Genomic DNA, 16894 nt, shown 5'->3' with positions numbered 1-16894 from the left:
CCCCTTAGAAATAAGGTGAGAAGCTCAGTCATCCAGGAGGGGCTCAGGTTGAAGCCTCGGGCATCCGGTGAGGATGCTTCCCTAAGGAGGTGTCGCAGGCACGTTTCAGAGAGAAGGCCCTGGGGACAGCCCAAGCAAGACATGCTGGTGAGATATGTCTCCCACCTGGATTTGGAAAACCAACGATCTCCTTGGAAAACCAACGCAATGTGGCTGGGGAGAGGGACATCTGAGTTTTCGTCACTTAAGCGGCTACCAGCGCAACCCAGTTATGGGTAAGTAGAAGAAACATAATTGATGAAGGTGTGCATGGAGGAGTGCATGGATATTCATACAAGTGCTTTAGAATTCCAAGTAATGTCTCATTAGCTGGCTGAGGCATTTGCGTCGACCCCTACCAACTAACCTTTGACACAATTGTGAAGAGGTGACATCTCTCCAGCATTCTTACTTCTGTTTTTCCAACTCTAACTTTTTTTTTTCTCAAAGTTTTGGAAATACTTGCAAATGACACCGGGATTATAATTATTACAATTATGCATTGATTCAGTGGTTGCATTGTGCCATTGTAAGTGTCAGCTTTTGCCTGCGTAATTGTGGAACCTCAGACGGGTTAATTGCACCTAACAAGGCCAGCTGGGCTATTATCCATCATCCTCCGCGATTCTTTCTCCGCAGGGCGGCAGAACGTCAGTCACGTTTGAGTTTAGCATCACAACACATTTTGTTGATGAAGAGAAACGGATACACAAAATATTGTCCTATGATAGTTTTTCAATCTCCCCCGACACACATAAAAAAGACAAAAAGGAAAACGTCGCAAATGCTTTGGCACATCTATGCAAATGATCATGTACAATTGTCAGATATTTCCGACATTATCAATTGCTTATGTCATTTACGTCTTGACCGACGCATAAACACATCCGTACCCAAATACTCTACCAATGTTGTATGAAGATAAACATGAACTCATTGAGGGAAACTGGAAATGAGCAAGGAAAGACAAACACGTCGTGTGTATATTGGGAATTATCTTAAGTTGGCCTCAAGTGGTGTTTGCCCAACACACTGGTGTCCCGACAGTTCATTGCTCAACACTCAAACATTAAAAATATAAAGAAACAATAGCATTTTTTTTGATTGATGGAAATTTAATGTGCAAGTCTATCAAGCCGCAAAAGACGTTTGAAGCGTGTATGTGTGTTTGCGCTGCTGCATTCGCGCCACGCAAGCGTGTCATATTTTATAGTGCAACAACAATTGCCCTACCCCCATGCATTTCACTTGCCCCTCTAAATACTGAGGTCTCGTAGCGCATCTGCTAAGACTAAGCAAATAATTGACAACAGGACTACTGTGTATGACTTAAGTTTGACTCATCAGAACAATGCCTCAAGGAATTGTCATTAAAATGCACGGACAATTTTACTGACAAGTATGTTTGAGGGATTCAAATTTGAGAAAGAGACTGGCTTTTGCAAAGGATCCATGATGTTTTGCTATTCGTATGAATTGTTTAAAAAAAAAAAAATGGACTTAGTGTTTACCAAATTTCAAGGACAATCTAACAAATGACTGCGGAAAAACTGTATAATTGCTTGAGGCTGTTGCTGCACACTTAACTGCCGCGCACGAGTTAACTGGAGAGGTCTGTAAGATGCATGTAAAGTTTCATTGAAGTTGTTCATCAGTAAGATTTGATTTTAGAAGTGATGTGATGATGGCTGCATATTTGATGCGCTGGTGTTTTGCTTTGTTTCACAACGGAGCAAAATGTCACCTCTGATGGGTTTGACTGTGGTCTTGTTATGACCATCTACTTAATGAGCCATTTTCCATAAGCGCAACAGGATGGTGGCAAAAATTGAGTATGTCAGGATTCCCTGCTGGTTCAATCAGAAGACCAAAAGGCAAATTCACATGCAGGGCAGTGTTTAATCTGAAAATAGCACCACACAAACATATTCAAATTCAAGTGTAACCAAGTATTTTTTCATCGCGTTGTGTTCTGTTTTTTTTTAGGTGTGTAATTCAATTAAATGTTATTATTAAATGTAAAAAAAAAAGATTACAAAGGTTGATTTTCCCAACATCACTACATCTAACATTTCACATGCAAAACAAAAAACCTGAATAAAATATGTATATACGAGTTACTACAGGTTCTTGAGTAACCTGCCGAGTTGACTGAGCAGCAGAAAACCTTTGCAGATTGCTTGCAAAACCTCCATCTTTTCACTTTCAGGCAGTCTGAATGGTTAGCATCAAGGGAAAGGAATGTTCTAAACTTTTGTTTCAATACCATTGCCATGTTGAGTGAAGTAATGTTTCTTGAGACAAGCCCCTTAGCAACGTGGTTGCCATAGCACGCCATCTGATTGTAATGCGACGAGTAAAGACTGAATCAACATCACATTCGGCTTTATTTTTGCTCTCAATCCTCCAAGACTTTGCAGACTGCACAACCTGTTAATAATATGAATGTTGGATTACAAGAGGTCCACACAATCTAATTGATCTAAATTGATTCAATGATTTTTTTTTTCTTAAGAATGTTGTTGATGCAGGACAGTGTACAGACTGATGTGCAACCCATGTCAGAGGCACAGCATCCCTGCTGTTTTTATATAAAGTGATTAGGCCCACGTTGTTCAACCATTAGCACTGTTCTGGTTACTGGGGTCATGGCGGTAGTAACAGTGCTATGACGTGCTAATATTGGCTGTCTACCCTCTAGCAGTGACACGCAAGCTGTGTGGAACTAGCGACTCCCAATTAGATTTACTTTTTCTTAATGGGCTGCTGTCATCCACCAGCCTGCAGCGTCCCGCTAGTGCTTAATGAACATCAAGCAGCTGGGGCCGCAGATACACACCACTTGCTTGTGGTACGTATCTGCCTACACCTGTAACAAGTTTCCATCCATCCATCTAATTTCTGAATTGCTTTCCCTTATGAGAGTCGCGGGCGTGCTGGAGCTGACTTTGGGCAGGGTACACGGGGAACTGGTCGCCAACTAGTCACAGGGCACACATAAACCATTCATGCTCATGATCCCAACTACGGGCACTTTAGAGTGTTCAATCTGCCTACAATGCATGTTTTTGGAATATGGGAGGAAATATGGTGGTTTAGTTCTCGGAGTTCTTCACCACCAAACCCACCATTTCGTTTTTTAACTTGAACTGAAAGAACATATAAATCTGAAATGTTGCTGTTTAATAAACATGGCATTGAAATGCATTTAAGTGTGACATGTTATTAAAAAAACCTTTTGCCAAAATGTTCCTTTTTACTGCAAATGGATATCGGCTTAAAATATCGGTTATCAGCCTCTTCAACCACTAATAATCGGTATCGCACTAAACCTTTCAACTGCTGGACAAAACATATTTTTAATACTCTCTGGCAGCATGTGAATTGTGAATGCATTGTATTTTTTTAGGTAAATAAGACAAACCTTTTTTGTTATATTTATCAGAAAGGGAAACGATATTGTCGAAGCCAAACCCTGATTAACTTGTGCATGTTGAATGTTTTTACAGACCATAAGTTTTAACAACCATGGTGGCTGAAAGTCAGTTTGACATTCATTGAAAGTCCTTTATTGTCAAAATATGAATAAATTGTTTTATTGTCAAGCGTGAAATCCTCAAATTGCAGGAAACATTTTGTCAACTCACGGTCACTGACTCTGTGTGGCTGCATGTGCTCAAAGGTGTTTTCGGTGATTGTTGTCGGTGGCTAAAAGGTTTTAGTAGTAAAATCTGAACAACAGAGGTTGCAGTGGGCAATGAATCAAAAATAAAGATGTAATGATTAAAATTGCTTATTGGTGCAAATGAAAGTAAATTGCACTCAAATTGCACAGAGCAGAGATTTCCGCCTGCCATAAACCAGATCAATGATTCAGCTAAATTTGTTGTGCATGTAGAACCTTATGACACAGCCACATCAGATGAGATAGTAGTTCCATTTGCCATCCTTCCAGCCCCCCACCCCAGACCTCCACTTGTGAATAATGACTGCAGCTGTGTCAATGGGCCTGCTTTGCTGTGTCTTATTTTGATGGCTTTCTATAGTCAGTGTGAATGTGTGTGTCTCTCTGATTATGGTGTACAAATAGACCATTACCCATGTTAGAATGAGAGCGGCTTAATGGACAACAGAGGATGCGGGGGCAGGACTGCTCGTAAACACCGCCCTGTCCCTCCGGTGATATCGATAACACCATCCGTGCCATCTGGGAGCTTGACCACTTCATTCAAAAAAACCAATACCCCTGTGGAATGAGGTGGGCCACGTTGTACGCTCATTCTCCGTGTTGAATCCCCAGAAACAGACAAGTGATATCACCACTTTATTTTTTCTTTTGTTTTCTGTTGATGCTTGTGCAACATCATTGCGACTCGCACTTTTAACTCTCCGAATAAAGACTGATTTGATCACAGATCGTGACAAAGATTGGGTCTCAAAATGTATTGGTTGAACAGTCAAATCCTTACGACACATGGGGAAAAGATCATGCATAACAGCATTTATTGTGCATTAAAACATGAACAAGACACCTGTCAAAAGTGTGGCAGACGGGACATTGATGTTGACAGATTGACCGAAGCGTTCATATTACGGACAAAGAAATTTACACGAATGAAGTGGGAAAGCTAACAATAAATAACAATTTCTTTCTTGCAAATATCTCTCTATATTGAAGAAAGAAATAGAGCATGCTAATTGTATCCAACTCTTAACCTATGTCACATCGAAAAATATAAATGAGTGACATTAAAAAAGTCTAGCTATACACTAATGTTAACTTCATGCTTAGCAGAACTACAATGCACTGTATTCATAGATGTATATTTTATACCATTCATAAGGGTTGTGGATTTGTGTAGAATAGTCAATCAGTTTTCTACATAGTAGCACATCACTGCTGCCAACTTTGTCGTGGGAATTTTTAGAGATGTGTTCAAACCACAAGTATATTTGTCTTTAATAGTACCTGCTCAGAGCGAATTACTAAATCTGGGACAGCTTTTCAGCGATGAACACATTAGAGTCTAATGATTAGAGTCTAATGATTAGACTGTTCTCTTTTGCTGGATTTGTATCTTTGCACACTTTACAGATTTAAAGTGAGTGCATCCATGTAACCCTCATTATTGGAAATACACCAGCGTATTTTGCATCCAAACAGCCAGGTGTGTGCTTCAGCCCATTTATAGAGAGGGCAAGGTATAAAAACAAAACAATTAGGTTCGTTATTTGGGTGTGGGGCTCAAAGCCCAACGCTGTGGAGTGCAGCTTTGAGCAAGAGTTGCAGGTGTCACCATTGTCTTTGTGAATATGGCGCCTGATAAAGGAAAAGCCGACAAAGCTTCACAAGATATACTTTTGAATAAGTCTACGTACAAAGTCATACAGCCATACTGCAATGAGTTATTCAAGCCCTAACACTGAAGAAAAAAAATTACCCCCCCCAAAAAATAGAAATTGACCTTGAGATTGTACAAAACAATATTCAAAGCAGTGCTTTTTGTGCCATATGATGATGAGGATGACGATGGTTATTATATTTTTAATAAAATTGCCTGGACCCCAAAAAAGCTCTTTCCATGAGACTGACTTATACACCTGTCAACAAGTATTACACATCTTGTGTGCAAATTTCTTCAAACGTCTCTGTTGTAAACGATACCTTCTCCAGACTGCAAATTTCGGATCCTTGCGGATTTTCAAATGGTCCTTTCTGAATTGTCCAAAGTTTAGTTTCTAGCCATTCTTTGAGCTGGATGCAGCAAGCAGCTCCAGATTTTAACCAAGTTGTCTCCACATTTCACAACAGGTATGAGGTTCTCCATGTTTCAGTTTCAATTCATCTCATCATTTCTGAGTTATTCAGTGAACAATGTGGATTATTCTTTCTTGAATCAGAGGGTTCCAACATTTGACCATGTGTGTGCGTTTAGACAAATTCCATCTATAAATGCGCCACAATCATCCACAATTTTCGAAAATCAGTAATGACTGTATATTTGTCTACATTTGTGGCTCGATCCTAAATGCTACAATCACATTTGATTTTCTTTGTGAGTACAGATCTGTTCTGGTAAATGTCACACTGTGACAGGCACAAAGCCTGGTCACCACAATCATACCCTGAGGGACCCCGGTACTGTCACTTCCTCTCAAGTGTGCGCACGTTGCAGCAGTTGATAGCAAACAGAGAGAGGGCCTGATTTTGGTGACTTTATGCCTTTTACAGAATATGCTATTTCTGTAAAGAGCATGTTTCCTCGTCAAAAAAAGAAAAGAAAAGATGAATCATTTCAGAAATTATGACCAATGCTTGACCAACTCATTTTGCTGGTTGGGGTATAAAGAGTCACTATTCTATTTATTCATTGTAAATGAGTGCCAAGAGGCTGCAGATGTGCTAATTTGACACTCAATTAACAATGAGAAGCAAAGAAAACCATTTTGGGTAATAATACTTACTTACTAATAAAACTCTTACTTTCCCTGACCCACCAATACGTTTACTATAATTGGCAAGACTGATCAATTAAAGCACAGGCTATTTGTTATACAATAAAGGTTATAAAGCTTAATAAATAAAGGTTATATAAAGTTTTGACAATACAATAAGCAATAAGAAGGTGTCTTCGTGAATCAATAATAAGGGAAACATAAGACAATAATCATAATATTGACAAAATATTTGACTTTGATAGTGAAAGATACGTCTGCAACTAATGCTAATTTTATCTGGCAGTGGAAATTTTGGTCCATTCACTGAAGAAACTCGCCCTCTGAGATGAAGAACTATGAAGCCCTTTGGTGGTCATATAACCACGCTCACCCAAACTAAAAAACGTGTGTCAACAACATTTTACATTTTAATTATCATGGGCCTTGTGCATTGTTGCACAGAAACACTGAAACTGATTTAAATCACTACCAAAACCGGTTTAAAAACTCGTATCAAATATAGCTTGTCTGATATTAGTTTGTTTCAGGTGAGCCACGACCTGTAAACATCTGTTAAGACAACATTTTAAATTAGTGTCGAGCCTATTCATTTTTTATATAATTAATTACAATTCTTATTTAATAATTTAATTATATCGCACCGATTGTTTCCATTTTGGTACGTGGTGAATAGCGTGACAGCCCATAAAAATGTACCTTTCCTTGGTGAGGAATATTTAACTTTTTAGAATCAAAAGAAAATTAATTGGCATAGCTTCGATGAAAAGCTATTGATTGATTGATTGAATATTTATTGATCCCCAGGGGTGGGGAAATTCAGGCCCCAGCAGTATTCATACCACAGAGTGGGTATACAAAAGACACACAGATGGCATAAGTTATTTTAAGATTATGCAATGAATGTATGGCTTTTCCATAAATGTTATATTTGGGGTGGGCAGATTGATATGTTTACTGACAGCCAAGAAAACAGAATTTACCCATCAATTTTATTATTAGTAATAATTATGTTGATCGGCAGAGGGCAGTCGTACATTGGTGAAATATAACTCGTCACACCAAAGAAGAAGAGTCGAAGACGCGTGAGAACTGTGACTTGATCGCCCGACGTCACAGGTAAAAAGATCCCTATAATCGCTGCTAAGTAATCGTAAAGAGCAGGTGATGCAGTCCTTGGAGATAGTAAACTCTTCTATAAGGACTTCAGGCGAACTGGCTCAAAGTTACTTTGTCTCCACTTTAAGCAACTGCAGTGCTAACGATAGCCAGCAACGACTAGCTTACCAGTGCTGCTAGCACGGAGCTAACACCTGTATGTTAAACGGAGTTAACACGTGCACAGTGGTGTTATGAAGTCACCTTTTTGCCGATTATGACCCCGCGCGACTTTTGGCATCTGGGCAATGACTGTTAATCTATTATTTTACTGTGGTAGTTTAATGACAGGTCACAGAACACGTTGCTTCGTACTTTGTTGCTCGTCTGCTAGCGCTTTAGCCCTGTCAAACGTGCTTATTCAGTAGTGGCTGCCAAGAAGCCAAACTTAGACGGTTTGAAATCGTGCACCTAGTCTGCGTTTAATTCCACTGTGTAACTGTCATTGGGCGTCGAGAGCGCTTTCACTCGCGAGCAGACGCCAACTTTGTTTGTCGTAGGCTAGCCCAGCTGCCAGCCAGCGCGTCACTTCGTCATCGGCCCGCGCTTGTTCGACACCCTGTGCCCGTCACACCTGGGCTCTTTGCAAATACGTGTACCCCTCTGTAATAACGATAATTTCTTTGTGCCACATGCTGGAGACCGTGGCGTAAGGGACTGTTTCTGATAGTGTTATTGGGCAATCCCGTGCGGAAAGTAACACGCAGTCACTATTTGTGGAAGCTTTATCATTGTTTTCTATTATTCACAGGAAAGAGCACCATCTCTGTAATGGAGGTCAATAAGGGTAAGTGCACCTTTGAGTTGGCCTTGTACAACCCGGTCAAGCATTGCTGTCATGTTGCTGTCTTGTTTAAGTTAAAGGTTTTCTTAATGCACAATTGTACAAGTCTGATTGACCTCATGAATGAGACTTCATTCGCACAAATTCACACATTTTGGCAGGTAAAGGGGAGCCGGGGTTGCAGAATCCTCTCGGACAGATGGACAAACCTGTTAACTTGCATGCCGTGGAAAGGTTGGTATGAGTTGCATTGTAGGTTCCTCAAAACACTTAGATTACACAAGCTAGTACTGAGGTCATGTTTTGTTACTATACTATGCTATGCTACATTATTGTAAGGTGGTTTGACTGTACTTAAAATGCAACATCAGCTCTGGTAGTATTAACTGAAAATAAATCAACTGCAAGAGGGGATTAGTTCACTACTCGTACGTTGGAAGAAAATTAAATGATGAATGAAAGATACTGCTTTTGGAGCAGCATGTAAAGCAAATAAGCGTTTCCAATGAATGCACTGGTAGGAGCAACTCTGCACATTACAATGTCCACAAAAACAGTTCTTTTAAAATGGTTGTTAGAAGAAAAACAAAATCACAATTGACTGATATGAATGTTTTCTTATGGTTGTTTGCTTTGTATATTGAGAATCTTGTTCTGAAGATTCAGAGATGACAATCACAACAGTGCCCCGTGAAAACTTTTTGCTGTACGTTCTTCCACAGCCTTCCCAAAGCAGTGACAAGGCGAGTGCATGCCTTGAAAAGGCTTCAGGTGCAGTGTGGCAACATCGAAGCCAAGTTTTACGAAGAGGTCCATGAACTGGAGAGGAAGTATGCTACCCTCTATCGGCCGTTGTATGAAAAGGTACTCTTTAACTGTTATCTTAAGAGTCCAACTAAACACTCGGGTCTACCCATGGGCTTGTGGACACTCTTAAGTGGCGCCAGATGCCTCTCTTGTCCAACATGAAAATGGATGGACTGCATCCATAGTGCTATAGTGTATACTAGTACAACGAGTAGCTGACTGTTGTCAAGGCTATTTCCGGAGCTAGTCACAAGAACCTGCTCTGATTTCAATCTCCATGAGGATACAGCGGTTCAGAAAATGGATGGCTATTTCACTCTTATTGTGATCTATGGCTGTTTGCAATTGGTCTGTTTAATCATTGACTCTACTGTGTGTATGTGTGTTGTGTCACAGCGGAGAGAGATTGTCACGGGCACAGTGGAACCCACAGATGCAGAGTGTGAGTGGAACAGTGACAAAGATGAAGAGGAAGAGCTATCTGTAAGTGGAGCTTTCAGTGAACTCTTAAAGGAGACAAAATACCCCCCACACAAGGAGCTTTCGGGTTTCTGACATCTGCCTTCAAAATACCGATAGGCTAAAGAATTATGACACGGTTAAATTGTATATGTAATTGAAACTGTGCTATTTTGGGGAAGGGGGGGGTCTGCCTCATGCAACGCTGAGTATGTAGGTGTCTGGGGGTGGAGTCAAACCAACCCAGCATCTGTCCCTGTGTTGAGCACCTTTTCTGCCCCCTAACAACCATTTTACCTCCCTGTGGTGTAAAGTAGTTCCAATGACTCTGAGACTCCTTCCAGAGCAGATAAATGTGTCTTGACTATTTCATTAATAGGATTTATGCCTGGATTCTAGTCAAGGCTCGTGGTTCCTTGTCTAAAAGAAAAAAACTATATATAAATACTGTATATTGACCAGACTTACTGGCTGTTGTCTGTCCTCTTGCTACAGGAGCAGATGAAGAAGAAAATAGCTATTGACTCTGCTAAAAAGGATGATGCTGTACCAATGGAAGACCCAAAAGGCATCCCGGACTTCTGGCTCACTATATTCAGGAACGCAGACATGCTCTCTGATCTGATCCAAGTACATTTAACGCTTCACTTGAACACAAGTATCTCCCAGCCCATTTCTTAACTTTTGTATTAACTGTTGGTGTTCTGCCAGGAACATGACGAGCCAATCCTGAAGCACCTGAAAGATATTCAAGTCAAGTTTTCCGAACCGGGACAGTCCATGGTCAGTATTGATGCGTTAAATAAAAAGACAACTCCTAAATACGATTGCAAACATTGTAATCTTATTTTGGGATTTCAGAGTTTCACTCTGGAGTTCCACTTTGAGCCCAACAGTTACTTCAATAATGCTGTCCTTACTAAAGTCTACAAAATGAAGTCTGAGCCTGATGCTACAGAGCCTTTCTCTTTTGAGGGCCCAGAGATCGTCGACTGTGCCGGGTGAGATATGCACTTGGCAGGCTTCTTAGGGTGTATTCAGACCATAAAAGTCCGTTGGTCTGGACCAAAAGCAGACATGTTTTTTTTTTTCGTTTGGTGCGGTTCCTATTCAGACTGTACATTGTGCAAATGAAGTATATTTTGGAAACGCATCCACGCTTGTGACAATCTGTGCTCCCATTGGACAGCAATGACCAGTGTGGCGCACAGACCCAGAAATTAAGGAAAACATGCGAGTCCTCCACGCTGTATTCCTGGTCTGCATAGTTGTGCTGTTGGTTCTTATCTGCGCCGTTTGTATTCACGCCTGAAGCGAACCGAGACCACTTTAAAAAGGTCCGGTTCTTTAATCCGCACCAGGATTTGTTTGCATGTATTCAGACCTGCATAAAAGGTACGCTGGTCCTTTTAAAGTGGACCATACAGTCAGGTCTGAATACACCCTTAGATTATTCTTTGGACTCAAATGTTTAAACGGCATGAGAAGGTGGTAATTATCTTTTCAAAAATTCTCAAAAAAGACTTGAGTGTGCAGACCACAGGTTAAATTTGATTTCAAAAACCAATTTTTGTATAAAACGCTTAGATTAGCTGCTGCAGGTTGTCATCCAGTTGTGGGCTGACAAATGTAAGAAATCACTTTTATGCTTCAAGCAGTATATATTAGACACAGTAATAAACAACAGTTGGATGCCTGTTAGGGTACAATGTGGTTGTCTACAACAAGTAAGCAATGTTAGTAATAACTAACCTTGGTTTTCTTTCTCCCCATAGCTGTCCGATAGATTGGCACAAAGGGAAGGATGTGACTGTGAAAATGATCAAGAAAAAGCAGAAGCACAAAGGTCGTGGCACAGTCCGCACAGTCACCAAACAGGTCTACAACCCCTCCTTTTTCAACTTCTTCAACCCCGTCAAAGGTGAGTGTTGGTGCATAGGCGGCGTCATTATTTGTATATTCCTTGTAAACTTTATATTACTCAAGACATTGTTTTACTATATGGGTGGAGTTGTGTCCAAATGATTCACACGAATACAGCTCAAAGTGTTTTTCCCCAATCCACAAATATATTTGCGATTTAATATACTTCTTACTTACAGCTACAAGTTTGGTAACGTGACGTTCGAGCTTAACTTGCCAATACTGCAGTCTGCTTTGAGAAGAAAACCTTGAGGATCAATTGACAGGACACGTCAATTGCCCACCAGCAACTTGCTGCTTTAAACTAAACTCAACACTAGAGGTCGCCACGATTGGACGACATTTTAACGACACTGTGTCTGGGTAGACGTTGAACTCTCCTGAAACGTTGTAGTTCCACGACTAAACTGGTGCAACGGCCTGTTTAATTCTTTTAATCAATTCAAACGGCAACCAAGATGATGCTACCCAAATTAGTGTGTGGATAAACTATATAGCGTCAATCTTAAGGGCAAGGCCAGATCCTACTGGTCATATTTCCAGATAACGCGCTGTAACATTGGTCTCGTAACTCCTAGTAGGCATTCCTGGTTAAAGAAATGTCTCTGTTTGTATCTCAGACATGTCTGGGCAGGTTCTGTCTCTTCAGAGGCTGACCTGACATCTGATTGGTTCAACCCACGTTTCTCTCCCTGATACCAAGCTGTGATTGGAGAATATTAATAGCTTTTTCTTAGCTACTCTGAGCTACTCCCTGCTGCATTCATCTATTGTATTGAACTAGTTCAAATTCTGATTTGGTGCTGGTATGCAAGGGCTTGGCGACTAATGGCCTTTTATTTCCCCAAAATGTGTTAGCAGATTTTTAAACTTCCCCGATTTGCTTATAGAATAGCAAATAACAAAAATAATGAGTTTTACTTTGCTTTCTGTATTTCCTTTGTTTCTCATGATTCCAATCAAGCCATACACCTCCCTCTCCCAAGGTTAATGCTATATGTGAAGCACTTTGTCAATATAAATGGTTGTATTGTGTGTGTGTGTGTGTGTATAGATAGATTGATAGACTGATGTTTTTGCTGATTATAATATTATCAATCCGTTTTCCTCCACAGCGTCACCAGATGGTGGTGAAATGGTGAGTTGCTGTCAAAAATTCCCGAGCAGTTGTCTTGCAGCTATGAGATGGTTAGTTGCACTCTTTAATCAACACTAATTTTGTTTTATTTTTTTCTAAACTAGGACGAGGACTCTGAGCTAACTTTTGACTTTGAGATCGGTCATTTCTTCCGTGAGAGAATAATTCCCAGAGCAGTGCTGTATTTCACAGGAGAGGCAATGGAAGATGACAGTGTAAGTAAATATGTGATCTTTGTTGGAATTAACGTGGTCGAATTAACATGTCATGTGGTTTTTATTGTTGTTGTTGTTGTTGTTTTTTAAACTACAGTTTGATGAGGAACTAGAAGAAGACGATGAGGTTTGTCATTTTTCTTAACTCACTGAATACGAAACTGAGTCGGGTCACATTTAATGTCAACCTTACCAAATAAAATCTGATTTCCCCTAAGAATCCGACATGAGCATTAAGACCTGTAGTGTGAACCTGTCGTAGTATTTACACTTTTAATAAGACCCAGTTAGTAGAAAACTGTGATGCAGTGTAGTCTATGCCACAAAGTAAGGTTCTTTAACACCTTCTATGCCCTGATTTGAGTACTTTATCTTTCTTTATGGTTGTCAGGAGCAGGATGATGATGATGACGACGACGATGATGATGATGATGATGATGATGGAGACTTTGACCCGAGGGTGTGTACGAGTTTACATGTTCTATGGTGATTTCTTGTGTTCGTATCGCTTTATAGAGTCCTTGCTTCCATTCCTACTGCAGCAGGGTAACAGATTTGTAGTAGTCCGTGCACCATTTAAAACCTTGAAACGTATAACCCCTGTAGCTGCAAGTGGTGGTGTCCATATGTAACCAATCGACCATCTCAGTGCAGTGCCGCTATTTGGTGAGCTTCGATTCTATTCATGTATCTTATGTTTCCCTTAAACCAGTGCTTCTCAAATAGTGGGGCGCGCCCCCCAAGGGGGGGCGCGGTGCTATTCCTGGGGGGGCGCGTGTGACCCTGGGGAACAGGCTTTTTTTTTGGCAGTACTAGAATAAAGTGTAATTGCGAATCTTCACAGCAGGGGGCAGTGGCGCTCTCATTGTTACTTCTGTGACGTTTGCGACAGTGCAACATTTTACGACTTACAAGACAAGTTAGGATAGTCACGGTGGGGAAGGGGGGGGGCGCGAATAGTTTTCTTCTTGCTAGGGGGGGGCGTGACAGAAAATAATTGAGAAGCACTGCCTTAAACCAAGGGCTTGAGGTAATTGAGGTGCTTGACGTATGGGGCCTTTTTACTTACCTTATTTGCCAAAGTGCTAGCTTGTGAAACACCTTAATATACATGTATGTATTAGTAAATTGGCATAACACACCAGACCTGAATTGACCAGCATGACATCATCCGATTTATTTCTGTCTGAAGCACTTTGGCTCTTCATTGTGAGTGTGGGCCTCATTTCAGAGGCGACTGTCTATTTGAGTAGAACTAGGTTCGATGAGATTGTTGAACGTCTGCATGACATTGTCTTTCCTCCCACCACAGGCCTAATCAATCATGCATTTCTAGGTAAGGAGGAACTAAGAATGGCCGCATACTGCAGTCTCCATCTGTGCAAAACTGCCTTTTTGTCCCTCAAGTCTTTTTGCGCTCGCTTCTTTGGCTTCTGTTTTCCTGTAATCAAGGGTTGCGTTTTGGTGATCCTCAATCTCACATCCTGGGCATCCCGTCCCGCTCCTCTTTTTTGCTCCGTCTACTATAAGGCTGCTCCCCCTCCATCCGTGTTGCACCAAAGGGGTTTTAAACTCGCTGCATTTCCTGTTAGCTGCTTCTCGTTGTCAGCCAATAGTTCCCTTTAGCCAAAGCTCGCTCCCTCCTTGTCTGAGTTTAATGTTTGTCTTGCGCAGAAAGAAGCACCCGCCCAACCTGCTGAATGCAAGCAGCAGTAACCACGGTGACTGGTGGACAAGGAGACCTGCTATCCTTCAATTCAGCCAATCAGCCAGTCCTCTTCTTGCAGCCCACTTCTATGAATGGTCATCCGAACGCAATAGATACAAACCAAACAGCAAGTGCATGACTTTGTTTTAGGGTTTTTTGTTTTGTTTTGTTGTTTTTGCTCACATCGCCTTTTGCTTGGCATCTTTCTCGCTCCAAACAGGGACGTAGCCTGGCAATTTTCATCTTTTGCTAAAGTGGAATTTAGTGCATTACTGCCAAGAATCTCAGCTTGTCATAGAAAAAATAAAACTTAAAGGACTCATAAAATTAAGTTGCTATGGATCTGTTACTCAGGGTTTTTTAACATCAACACGATAGCTGTTATATCACCAGGGAACTGCAGAGTAAAGTCAATTTTGGCTGGGGGGGGGGTTTCTCTCTCAATGTATAACATTTAGTTTTGTTTCATACTTGTGCTTGTCGTTGAATTATTTATTCTGGTGTCATGCAGCAGTGTAGTGATGCTTTTCAGGAAGCCACATTGGTGGAGGCTATCATCCAATTGATTCAAAACTGCCATGTTCCAATTTTGAACGTTTAATCGTGGGAAAGTGTTTTGACGCGATGCTGCGTTCAGATGCCAATTTAAACAAGCATTTAACAGAATGTTAGCACTTCCTGTGCCCTACTAAAGCTCTTTCTGCATTTGCTCACGATCAGTCCAGTCAGTATATCACCGCACAAGGACAGACTGAAGCCAACTCTGACCTTTCAAATCTGTGACAGCATGCAGGTTGTTTGGCTGTTTTCTGCTCTAACAAGCCCAATTGAATGTTTTCTTCAATTGTGTCCCCACTTGTACATTGTACTCAGCATTTAAAGCTTTTGTTATTGTATATGGGTTTGTTTTTGAATCATTTGTTGAAAACATAATGCCAATGTTTTTTCTACTGCCCTTTAGATTCAATTTGTTTAGTTTGGATGCCTCTGTTGGCAGGTCATCAGAAGCAATAAAGCAATTGCCTGCTTCTCTTGATTGTATTGAGCTGGTCACTTGCGTCTGAGCTGTGGTTGTTGTCCTGAAATGTATCACACGGGGTCCTGTGCTAACAAATGGCCTTAACTTGTTAACTTGGCTTATTCTCTTCAATTTGTACAGAGTTAAAATATTCTATTAAAGTTGTGCACCAATGAAACTTGTGTTTCTGTGAATGTCTTGAGTTCACTGCTTATCTTAAAATCAAAGTCAAATCTGGTAATCTAGGTTAGGAATCAGTCAGTGCAATTCATTAGACTGTTCTAATAGTGAGCTGGAATATTTACTAAAAAGGTTGGACTGTTGAGCAACTCTATTTCTAAACAATTTCTGAATTATTCTAAAATGTACTAACTTTACTTGTACCACTGACAAGTGCCTTTTCTTCCAGATTCTTTTACACTTAGTGCTCCAGGGGCACAGCCCTGTGAGCATCAAATTGACCAAAATTATTCTGTATTATAAGATTGGGAGGTGACAGGAGGGTGTAACCCAACATCTGCTTTAAATGTTCCAAAACTTAGAAGTAATTAACATACATTTTCACATCACCCGAATGTCAACAAGAGTGGACCATGGTCTTTCTCACTCACAGCCGAGCCAACTTCACCCTTGAAGAATTTGCTAAAGTGCCAAGCGTCATGCAAGAGAACCAGAATGTCAGGAATCCAGTCCCGCAGATAGAGAAGAGAGTGTCCGCTCTTGTGAGAGACCGTTGTAATGCATCATGGGAGATATGGCCAAGGGCTCTGAGGTTTCTGGAGGAGAGCTGAAGGGCTGGGCTCGTGTCTTATTTAGAAACCAGTTTTGTCCGTATCGTGTCACTCACCTTGTGCAGACTCACTTTTCAGCTGCGTGTGTTCAAACTTTGAGTGAGTCGAGGTGGCGGCATGAGAAAACGAGACGTCTGGCTTCGATCGAGGTGACAATCAAGTCCAGACTTAAGTCAAAATGCCTTTTGGTTTAATGTCATGCATAGTTTCCAGTCTGTTCTCTTAGACCGAAAATTTTGATTAGTTTTGGTGGTTTGACCGCAGAACAATGTGCTATTGATGCTGTGTGTGGGATTTACTAACAAAGACTCATTCTATCTAAAGACTTTCATTTAATTTTCCTTTTGATAAGATGGAAATTTAACTTCTAAGGGCAACATTAAAATGATAAACTTACA

At 40.8% G+C, this 16894-nt stretch overlaps 1 protein-coding gene across 4 annotated transcripts; it reads left to right on the top strand.

Moving 5' to 3' along the window:
- The first annotated feature begins 7527 nt into the window (after positions 1-7527).
- Positions 7528-15883, top strand: nap1l4a (nucleosome assembly protein 1-like 4a). 4 transcript variants are annotated; one of them, XM_061283256.1, is made up of 16 exons: positions 7563-7614; positions 8405-8440; positions 8599-8671; positions 9160-9301; positions 9641-9727; positions 10199-10333; positions 10415-10486; positions 10565-10704; positions 11479-11624; positions 12742-12764; positions 12869-12979; positions 13077-13106; positions 13371-13439; positions 13586-13645; positions 14292-14315; positions 14654-15883. In XM_061283256.1, exons 2-15 carry the CDS (start codon positions 8425-8427, stop codon positions 14295-14297), a joined length of 1110 nt encoding a protein of 369 aa, XP_061139240.1. In that variant the 5' UTR covers positions 7563-7614; positions 8405-8424; the 3' UTR covers positions 14298-14315; positions 14654-15883. The 4 variants fall into 4 exon arrangements, with proteins under 4 accessions (XP_061139239.1, XP_061139240.1, XP_061139242.1 ...); XM_061283255.1 differs by lacking the exon at positions 14654-15883 and having other exon boundaries at positions 7528-7614; positions 13586-13681; positions 13991-14315; XM_061283258.1 differs by lacking the exon at positions 13586-13645.
- Positions 15884-16894: the final 1011 nt, after the last annotated feature.

This window comes from Syngnathus typhle, linkage group LG7, assembly GCF_033458585.1.
Source record: "Syngnathus typhle isolate RoL2023-S1 ecotype Sweden linkage group LG7, RoL_Styp_1.0, whole genome shotgun sequence".
In the NCBI taxonomy this organism is placed as follows: Eukaryota; Metazoa; Chordata; class Actinopteri; order Syngnathiformes; family Syngnathidae; genus Syngnathus; species Syngnathus typhle.
The sequence above is the reverse complement of the archived record's forward strand: the minus strand, read 5'-3'. Positions and strand labels throughout refer to the sequence as shown.

Bases quoted from the DNA above. Each gene is read 5' to 3' on its own strand.
- nap1l4a (XM_061283255.1), top strand. The intron at 11,625-12,741 runs GTGAGTGTTGGT...TTTCCTCCACAG, and splicing joins CTTCTTCAACCCCGTCAAAG to CGTCACCAGATGGTGGTGAA. The intron at 13,440-13,585 runs GTGTGTACGAGT...TAACCCCTGTAG, and splicing joins ATGGAGACTTTGACCCGAGG to CTGCAAGTGGTGGTGTCCAT.